Raw genomic sequence first — 11,511 nt, 5'->3', positions numbered from 1 at the left:
CATAAACTTTCATCCAAATTCTCATTAATCATGTCGGTAGGACATACACTATCAGAACTTAGATATTCCCTTTCTTCTCCAGGAAATATTGACAGTAAACGATCATTAATTTCTTGAACAATATCATTTTTTGGAGCAAGTATTGCTCTTTCATGAAAATAATCTTTTTCTTTGAAATTTTGTAAAACAGACGGATAAACAAAGTCTATAACTCATAATTTGGATCACATGAATGTCTGATAAGAAGATCTTCTGGTATTTCAATTTGTGCTTCACCATCATTGGTACCACCAACATTACCTTCGCCTATATCCAAAAGCCATTGTGCAAAGATCTGTGCTTGCTGAATTTCAGTTGAATGGTTTGAGGTAGTTAACCTCATATTTTTTGTCAACTTAAGGACTTTGCAATTTCTCCAAATGTAAGAAGAACTTAAACATGAGTTTACAATTTGTTGTCTACTTCCACCTGGGACAACCGGTAATATTTGTCTAAAGTCTCCTCCAATAACAATCACCTTTCCACCAAATGGTAAATCAGAAGAAGCTCCTAATGCAGATGTTAAAATATCTTTTAATGATATATCCAAAGCTTCAAACCCATGCTTGTGTACCATCGGTGCTTCATCCCATATAATTAGTGAGGTTTCTCTTAATAAACATGCAAGATCGCTATCTGGATTTATGTAACAAAATGAATCATCAACCAAATTAATTGGAATGTGAAACCTGGAGTGCGCAGTCCTACCTCCGGATAACAAAAGTGATGCGATTCCACTTGAAGCAACACTTAAAACAATTTTTCCTTGAGATCTTATAGATGCACATAAGGTCTTCCAAAGATAAGTTTTTCCAGTGTCACCATAACCATAAACAAAAAATACCCCACCATTATTCTTATCAACCGCTTCAATGATTTCTTCAAATACAGAATGTTGCTCGTCAGTAAATGAAGAAAAGAGTTGTTCAAACTCTTGAGCTAACATAACCTTGTCATAAGCTAGTTCTTCACTAAGTAAAAGAGTATTTGCAGAAGAGATGGAATCTTTATTAGAAAAAGGCATGGTAGAAAACTTTTTTAGACTGGAATTATTTCTTAATAAAAACTTTTCTATCTCAAACAATGTAAGGTTTTTGAGTTGTTCTTCATGAAGTTCTAAACCTGAAAATTTAAAAGAAAATGTGTTATACAAAAAATAATTTAAATATCTTTTTTTATATAGAATAATAAAACATCAATTTGTATCATTATATGATTTTTAATATCTGGATGCTTTAAAACAATGTGTTGTCTGTATAAAATGTCATCTGACAAGTAACTCCACGTTGTTTCCAAGACAAATTCAGGTCTAGACATGCTCTCGGACATTAGCAATGTGCAAAATAAACTTCTTAAGTAATAACCAGTGCCAGTAAAACTTGCTTCTACAATTCCTTCAACATATTCATTGTCATCATTCAAAAGGCCACATGCATAACATGCATCTCTAAATGTTGGATATTTGACAGAGTTGACTGTTCGAATTTGAGCAAATTTTGTTGGTCCTTTTACCTTGTTCAGCAAAATTTTTAAATAATAAGATTCACCAAGAGAAGGAGAAACTTCATGAATCCTGCCAATGGAAAACCCTTTATCCTTGGTTTCCAATAACGTTTGTCGGCTTTCCAAACAAACTTTGTAGGAAATTCAACGTAATTTAAAGTACGTGCTTCTGGATATTTTTTATTGCACTTGAACCACTCTGAAAACATTGAGGAACCAACGTTTATCTAAGATATCATCAAGATCATCAAATGCCTCATAAATAACCAATTGTTGTCCAGGTAGATGAAAAGGAAGCCTAATCACTGAGGGAGTCCTATAATGTATATCATATGAAAAAATCCTCCATGATGCTTCACATGCAGATATGTATCTACGACTATAGTACTCTTTGATTTCATGCCCTTTATTCTGATTTTCTTGATTGGTTGGTACAACACAAACCGATGCTCTATCATGCCCTTTGTTTATATATTTAAACAAATATTTTATTGAACCAGCTTGATTGCACCACTCAACATTGATGTGTGCTTGATATCTTTTTAAAAGTGTTTTGTTATACGGTACAATGCTTGTATTATCCAACTTCACACTCGACTTCTCAACAAAAAAAAACCATTATTTTGTCTTTTGTATACGGGATAACCATCACAGTCAATGGATGTAAAGTCATGGAATTTCTTTGGAAAATTTTTATAACACTTTCCGTCAATCATGCATGGACAGTTGTTATTTGCAATGCCACACAGACCATGAATCATGAACTCCCTTATAAGGTAATACAATTCTGGATCTAACTTTTAGTCTGGTATTTCAGCTGAAATAAATGAATCAATATATTCAACTGTTGGAAGTTTGTGATCAGCATGCATAAATAAGCACAGATGAGCATGAGGCAACCCACGTTTTTGAAACTCCAATGTATATACAACTATAAAAAAAGATAAACAAACATTTCAGATTGTGTCCATCAAAATGAATTATCAAAATATGTGTATTAAATTAGAATTGAATAGAAAAGTGACATTTAATGTTAATAGAAAGTTTGTAAGTAATATAAAATGTGTTTAGATATGGTAGATTACTATATATGGCATACAATATACTCCTTAATTAATATGAAACAGGTCAAATCAGATATGAAGGGTCAGGTATAATAATAACCTAGAGCCGTCACATATAATGATGAAGAGTTCTGCAAAACCAAAAGTTTGGTTTACGAATTAAATGATTAGATTTCCAAGATTTTGTTTTCAAAGTATTAATACATGTCAAATGGAAGATGAACAACACATCTTTAAACTTTCTTCATAACTTTTCTGAAAAAAAAATGGCAGCTCTAGTTTAATGGAGGTTTAGACATTTACAAGATTGTTTTGTACTTAGAATGAACAATAGAATGGTGATTAAATTATCAACGGTCAGACGTGTCTTGAATTTACACGAAGATGTGCTGAGAAAGATGTTTGAGCTCAGGATTTGTCCCAGAGAGGAGTTTCCGAAACGACTCAAGCTGATGAAAAGGCTTTATCAAAAATTCATTCTTCATCAAGTATAACCAGAAAATCCACCTCAACTGATTCACTGGAGTTTCTTTGAAAATAATCAGAACATCCTACTTCAATACGACAATGAAGAAATAACAAACTTGTCAGAGGATGAAGTTCTAGAGATGCAAGGGGTTGAACTTTTTGAAAATATGGTTGCCATACAACCTACTTTTATTGGAACAAATGATTTATCTCTTTTCAGTTTCAAACATGCTCTTTCAAAGAGACTCGTTGAGGAAGAAGAAATTCGAAAGGAACTTGTTGCTGGTGGTTTTATTGATGATGAAGAATCTGAAGGTAGTGATGGATATGTCTCGGAAGTGGATGAAGACATTACAAGTGATGAGGATGATTTTATTGAGGTAAATCCATTAAATATTAAATATTTTATAATAATCTTTTTGCTTAACTTTGTAGCTTAGTTTATTTGAATTTCTGGTTTTAGTAGTCATTTTATGTATTGACAAAGTTATGATATGTAACATTTAACACATGGTACAATAGTTGAAATGCGTTATATGTTTTGCATATGAAAATTATATTATTTAACTAAATAGTTGTAATATATTAGTGTTATAATATCAATATTAAATAACAAATTTTAAGAGATGTTTTTGTTTGCTTATTATTAGAGTTTTATGTTGAAAGATATAAAAGGGTTAAATAACTTAGTTATGGTTTTATAGTTAAATAACAGGTATTTTGGATTGTTTATTGTTAAAGTTTTAGGCTCAAATATATAAAATACTTAAATAAGTTAGTTAAGGTTTTATAGTAATGCTTCAAAATACTTATTATTATAGTACTTATATATTTATTGGGAAAATTAGAACAGCAATCAAGCATTTAAGTTATAAAGTTTTGAGTTGTAGGTTTTATTTTGGATACATGTGGTGGCCGGTGGTGAATGCAGGTGGTGGCTGGTGATAGATGCAGTTGGTGATGTTTAAAAGGTTGTTTTTTAAATTTTTTATATGTAATGGTATGTTTAACTCAAGACAAATTCTATTTTGTTTGTTAACTGTTTTCCTTATGGTTTATAAGACTTAATGTTTAAAATGGATGCTTAGTATGTACAATAATATTATGTAGGATGGTATGTTAAATATTTATAATTATGTGATGTAGGATAACATGTTTAATATGTATAATTATGTAGGATGGTATGTTAAATCTATTTAGGTAAGGTCAAGATTACCTTTCTACCTTTTTTTTAAGTTCAAAGAAAACCATACATTAAAAATGAAACAAAAAGATTGTATTAAGATTTATAAAGAATATTTACAGTTTTTTGGAAAGAGTAAACACTTTAAAAGTAAAAGTTTACATATTTTTCTAAAATGGAAAATGTATATGACAATTTATTAGTCTCAATCTAAATTGGAATTAGAAACTATCTCAATCTTGTTCAATATCATGGGTTTTTTTCATATAGCCAAAAATATTTTTTTGTTTTCTTTCATCTATAATCTCTATAAATAGTCCAAAACATGCTCACAATTTTGAATTTTTAACTTGTCCTTATAGTTGACAAATATGGATATTTTTATATATTAAAATGAAAAGTTGATCAACATATTTAGGTAAAGTCAAAGATTAGCTTTCTACCTTTTTTTAAAGTTGAAAGAATACCATATATCAAAAAGGAAACAAACATAATGTATCAAGCTTTCTAAAGAATATTTACAATTTTTTGGAAAGAGTGAACACTTTAACATGTAAAAGTTTACTTTTTCTCAAAATTAAATTTTTTACTTTTTGAATATATTTTAGTTTGAAATGAAAAGTTAATCAAAAGTGTAAGGCCCAGATCACGGTGCCTCACTTTGGACGTTGGATTTACTCATAAACACAGTTCTAAATATCAGAGTTAATTAAAACTTTCACGAAATAATATAAAAGTCAACCATTCATTACAAACATCCATAACTTGTCTTTTAAAAACATAATATAAAACATAGTATTTCAAACATCACGACAAATCTTCAGATGTCGGCATCTTCAATCCTGCCATGTGTCCCACTCAAACCATCTGTCTCAATCTGTTAACATGCGTGCATACTAAAAGTCAGCTACGCTGAGTGAGTTCTAGTTAATCATACAACAAATAATACATTCATAACTACGTACTTCCATACGTACTTCATACTTCCATAATTCGTTCATAATATACATACTTACCTTCATACTTTATTCTAAACTCTACTTTACATTATTCTATTCTGCCCGGATATTATTAGGGCCCGGTCCTTTTTTTTGCCTTGGATATTATTAAGGTCCGGTCCCTTTTCTGCCTTGAGTATTATTAGGGCTTAGTCCCTTTCTGCCTCGAGATTTATAAAGGGCTCGGTCCCTTTTCTACCTCGGATATTATTAGGGTTCGGTCCCTTTCTACCTTGAGTATTATTAGGGATCAGTCCCTTTGTTCTGTACTTGGCTATCTCTTACATTCATTCATAACATACGTACATATCATTCGTACGTTATACATAACATTACAACTTGACAGTACGTGCAATATCCGAAGATTGTTCACGTACCGACAAGCAATCATTCATACTTTATATACACATCGTTCATATCTTCAAACTATCACCCGACAGTACATGCAATATCCGAAGATCGTTCATGCACTGTCAAGCATTCTTCATACATAATCATATAAGGCATACACTTACCACTTAAGGTAAGTGTATTAACTAATCACATCGAGTATGCACACAGCCCCGAAAACATAACAAGGAATGGGGCTAGAAACTCACCTGAACTCGGTTACGTTCACCGTTTATGGTTATTCCTTTCTTGAGTTGTGCACGACTAACTATATAACAATTACACGTACCAATTTAACTATCACTACCCATATCGTATTTCTAGTTTAATTATTACCCTCAACGTACGGGGGTACGGGGGCAGCGCCCCTGGCAGTGAGGTTCTAGGGGCGGCAGCCCCTAGCGGGGTCCAAGGGGTAGAGCCCCTGGCTGGGGTTAAGCTGTCTTATCACATTTTCCATTAAGATTTCATGATAATATTTTATTGTTAACCTCTCAATCCTTTAAGGTATCTTCTATAAATTAATAAAGGGCTATTTTGTAATTAATTCATTCTTCCCTAAGTCCAGGGACCATTCTGAAATTCTTTCAAACTTCAGTTCGTTATCCAATTCGTTAACAAAGGAGTTTGCTTCGTTATTTCTTAACAAATGGGCCATATAACGAATTGAACCTTTTATAACGAGTTGAACCTTATAACGAACCGGTCTGTATAACGAATTGAACCTTTATGACGAATTGGCCCTTATAATGAACTGGGCGTTCATTCGTCAGTTCTCCTTAACGAATTATTTAATGAACTGATTCTAATTCGTTATCTCTTCTTTAACGAATTGACATAACGAATCAGCCTAACGAATGAGAGCTCATTCGTTAACTCTCCTTGACGAATTAACTCTTCCTTAACGAATTGCTTAACGAAGTCGTTACACACGCGCCTAGGGTTAGGTCGGAATGTCAGAGAACATTCTCTGACATCCTTACCTCGTACGCCGCCTTTCCGGCGCTGCCATGCCGGAAAACCGGGGGTGGCCGGAAAAACGTATTTTACCCCTATTTACACCGTTTTTCGCCATTTTTCGTCCCGTTCGATCCAGATCTGAATTAGGGTGACTCCCAAGCTCATCTTTTGATCGGTTTATACCCGATTCCATCCTAATCTCTTGACTTTATCGGTTTAGGGTGTCGGCTCGTCGTTTTGCGACTAGATCTAGCTGGTTTGGATCCATACAATATCATACTATCATTACCTCGGGTTGATGCTCGGTTTCTTGATGATTTCGGCTAGAGAGAGAGAAACTAGAGAGAGAGAGCTTAAGTGTGTGTTTTGGGTGGTGTATGGAATATGTGTAAATGAATGGATTAATGGTTAATTATTGTTTATATATTATGGATCATGGGCTTAAGCCCATGGTCTTTTCTCTCTTTCTTTTAACCCAAGTCCATAACTGATATTTGTTTAACCCAACACAAGCCCGACTCATAATAACTCATAATTTATTTCATTAACCGAAACGAGAAAACGGGATGTTACGAAAAGTAGATCTAACTTTTATTAAAGTTGAAAGAAAACAATACATCAAAAAAGAAACAAAAAGATTGTATAAATATTTTTAAAGAATATTTACAGTTTTTTGGAAAGAGTGAAAACTTTAAAAGTAAAAGTATACTTTTTGTCTAAATTAAAGTTTTTATTTTTTGAATATGTAATATGTAAATCTTGAATTCTAAATTAATATATACTTTTAAACAAAAATGGAAAATGTATATGGCAAAATAATAATATATATTAGAGTATATGAAACAAATTAGCAAAAAAAATTTTTTTTTTTAGTTTCTATATAAATTACTCATAAAATAACCAAATTTTTTCTTTGTTAGTTACATAAATGTATAAAAAATTGTGAAAACTTTTGAATAAAAAAGTTGGTAAACGTATTTAGGTAAGATGAATATAATTTTTCTAGAACTTTTGGAACTTGAAAAATAACCATACATCATAAAAGGATAAAACCAAAAAATAATAACATTTTTAAACACTATTCAAACTTTTTAGAAAGAGTGAATACATAAAAAAATTAATCCAATTCTTAATTCTTATAAAAATTTTAATTCTTATATAAAATATTCATAAAAATCAAATTCTTATATAAAATACTCATCAAAAATCAAAAATACTAATAAAATGTGATAAATTTTTAATTAAAAGTTGCTCAAAATATTTAGCTTTTAAACACAAATGAAACTTTTTGGAACGTCTCAACACATGATAATGTATACCTTTAATTAATTTAAAAATTTATGTTTCTGTTTTTTAAATATGTAATATGTAAATCTTTGATTATGAATTAAACTAAACAAATGCATACTTTTAAAGAGAAATATAAATTTGATTATACCTTCACACCATAAATTATATGAGAAATTTATTAGTCTGAATCTTGATTGAAGAAACATAATGTAATTTGTAAAGATATGCAAAACGAATCAATTTAAAATATGTAACTAATATTTAAAAATAAATATAATAAATTAAACTTCAATAACACATACTATGAAGAAGATCACTTACTGTTTGAAGAAATTGAAATAAAAATCATGATATTGAAGCCCTGTATCAATTCAGAATCCAGCTAAGTTGATGTGTACTTGCAAGATATTGAAAACAATTTTGAAAAGTAAATTGAATTCATAAATATATAAAATTTAAAATTAAATAATTAAATTATATATAATATTTAAACAGCAAAACCGTACCTCTTCATATTCATCTTTCATCTTCAATGTTGAGAATATGAATCTAAATCTGAATACATAACACATACCAATAACATAATGCAATCCAAAATAATCAATTAAATAAATCTAACTCTTATTTTTCAGAATATAAAGAATTAAAATATTTAATAAATCAATAACGCATACCTTAATTAATGAAGAATATTATTACTGTTTGAAACCAATTTTCAATTCGGATTCAAGGAAAATTATTGATTCCAACAAAGTTAATGTGTACTTGCAAAACATATAAACCAATTTTGGAAAGTAAATAGATTCAGAAATATAGAAAATAGAAATTTAAATAATGAAATTAAATATAATATTTGAACATCATAACAGTACCTCTTTAGTTTCATCTTCATCTTCATCTTCAATGTTGAGAATATGAATCTGAATAGACAACATAAAATTATTTATTAATGAAAAATTAAAAAAAATTAAAAAAATAATACAACCTAACATCACAAAAATTAATCGCACTCACATTCAACAAAGCCGACGGAGGCTTTAGATAAACTGACCTTCAATTTCCCTTAAATATTTGAAAAGGTATAAATGATGTAGAAATTAATTTCAGAATTAGAACATACGAATACAATATTTAGAGAAAATAAGGGATATAATCGATATATAAACACATTAAAAGTCACCTTGATCAGTGAGGCTTCACGGCGGCGGATATGATTTGTCGGCCAAAAATCGGAATAATGAACACAACAACAACTGAAGTACTTGATTTGTCACAAGAAATGAAGCGATATGGATTTAGAAGATCTGCAATATAATAATGTAGGGATCTGTTGTGGAGAAGAGAGAAAGAGAGAAACGGCGGAGGAAATGAATGAAGGAGAAGAGAGATATGAGATAGGGTTTAGGTGAAAAGTTGAAAAAAAAACCCGGTTCAATGGAAGGGGCGACGTGGAAGCTGGGTTGATGAACACAATATCAAATAGAATGTGGGGCTGACACATATCTCAAATGCATGTGGTGGTGACACGTGTCAGAACCTATTTTCCTTTATTATATATAGAAATTAATCTTATCAAATATTTGATATGACAATCTTATAGAATAGATATATACTAAAAATTAATATTAATTTTTTTAAAAGGATATTATGTATAATCAAGAAACAATTTTATAGTAAAAAAAATAAGCAGGTCATGGGTCTCACTAAACCAAGATAGCTTTTAAACCGGTATAACATCTCAATTATTTTTGAAACCCTATATTATTAAATACTAGGTATATTATTAACTTACAATAAATAAAATTAAAATTCAAAAAAATATAAATATTATAAATGAATAATGTAAAAGAGCATATGAGAATGTAAATAAATTACAATACGTGTTGAATGCAAAAAAAAAGGTAAAGAAAAGAAAAACTATAGAACTAAAAATTTTAATTTTAAATATATATAAACGAAAATTTTAAAAACTTTCTGGTTGATCCTTACATTCTCTCAAGCCACCAGATTGTTTTATTTGTAAATGAAGATTTCTCATGCATTTGACCCGAATTCACGGGTATATGTCTCACCAAACCAAGATAACCTTAAACGGGTTATAACAACTCATTATAGTAAAAATAATCTCACCAGATATTTGATATAAAAATCCTATAAAATAAAGATATACTAAAATTAATATCCAATTTTTTTTTAAAAGATATTATTTATATTAAGAAACAATTTTATAGTAAAAAAAATAATAAGCGGGTCATGGGTCTCACAAAACCCATAGTTTTTAAACGGGTTATAACATCTCATTTATTTGTGAAACTCATTAATCATCAAATTCTAAGTAAATTACTAACCTTCTTACAATAAATAAAACTAAAATCCAAAGAAATAAAAAATATTAGACACGAAAAAGAAACACAAACCCTCGTAATACGGGGGATAAAACCTGGTATTTTTATGAAAAATTATATATATGTATACTATGAAAATTTTTATTTATTATTTTTCTTTCTTTTAATTGAAAGTCTATTTAAAAACGATTTTTATTAAACTTTTTAACTAAAATATAGTTAACTAATTTTTTTGAACTTAAACACTACTATTATTTTTTATTAAACTTTTTGGTAATCACTATCTCGTTAATTGGTCTCCATTTTAGTTATTTTCTTTCAAGTGGAACCATCAATCTTAATTTGATTTTTTAATAGAAATTTAAGTGTTTAAATACTATAATCCACCTCATAGCTTATTTCCCGTTAAGGGTCATATCATACACGATTCACTTAGTTTAAAATTTTAAAATATTTTATCTTATATGTGAATTCAAACTAACATCGATCCTTAGAATGTCACAGAACTTCATACAATCCTCCTTTATGAAGTCCATGACTTCTAAGGAAATATGGCAACTATTAGAAATCTGAAGATCAAAACCGCATCGTGAAAGAGCTACACTCTTATGAGAAAGAGGTTGAGCGGGAAGCTGCCAAGACGGCCGACATGAAGGAGAAGGGTGCTGATCCTTATGATCTTAAGCAACATGTAAGCTTTATATAATTAACTCAAAACAGGTGTTTAAAAGATGCTTTATTTGATTAATGAATTTGTGGTTCTATAATGATTTGTTTGAACAGGAAAATGTGTTGGCTGATTCAAGGATGATGATTCCTGATTGTCGCAATCGCCTTGAGTCTTCACTAGCTGACCTAAAAGGGATACTGGTATTCTTCTATTCTTTTATTATCAACCCTTTTGTGATTATGTAAATGTTTATGAGAATATGCGACTGGCTTACGGTGAAGTGTGTTTCAGGCTGAGCTGGAAGAAGCGAAGCAAAAGGAGGGACCTGAAGCTGAAAGTACTGTTGCTGATGTTGAGAAGTTATTTTATTCGAGACAACAGAATCTTAGTATGTTGGCTTATATATTGTTATAGCCACCAGCAGGGCTCTGGGTCTTGTATGCGTTCTAAAATGCTCTTCTGGCGGGCATTTGTGTTCTTGCTCCCGACATCTTTGTTTGTCTACTGTCAAGAAATTCCGATGTTTGAAAGTCGTGACATGATTTTACATATTGAATAACTTTGCTGTTACATGCATAATGTAATTGCTGTTAAAAATCTA

At 30.2% G+C, this 11,511-nt stretch overlaps 1 protein-coding gene and 1 pseudogene across 2 annotated transcripts; one reads left to right on the top strand and one right to left on the bottom strand.

Annotated features, from left to right (window-relative positions):
• Positions 1-205: 205 nt before the first annotated feature.
• LOC143557145 (ATP-dependent DNA helicase RRM3-like) lies at positions 206-1,063 on the bottom strand. The gene has a single exon (XM_077046287.1). The coding sequence runs from the start codon at positions 1,061-1,063 to the stop codon at positions 206-208; it is 858 nt and encodes a 285-aa protein (XP_076902402.1).
• Positions 1,064-10,791: 9,728 nt separating this feature from the next.
• On the top strand, positions 10,792-11,511 carry LOC143557142 (tubulin-folding cofactor A-like; annotated as a pseudogene). The gene is made up of 3 exons (XR_013139521.1): positions 10,792-10,931; positions 11,024-11,110; positions 11,202-11,511. The product of XR_013139521.1 is annotated as a tubulin-folding cofactor A-like (transcript).

Source organism: Bidens hawaiensis, unplaced genomic scaffold (assembly GCF_021521415.1).
Source record: "Bidens hawaiensis isolate Kalapana, Puna unplaced genomic scaffold, B.hawaiensis_p1.1 tig00018840_1, whole genome shotgun sequence".
Taxonomy (NCBI): domain Eukaryota; kingdom Viridiplantae; phylum Streptophyta; class Magnoliopsida; order Asterales; family Asteraceae; genus Bidens; species Bidens hawaiensis.
This window is presented reverse-complemented; position numbering and strand designations above follow the sequence as displayed.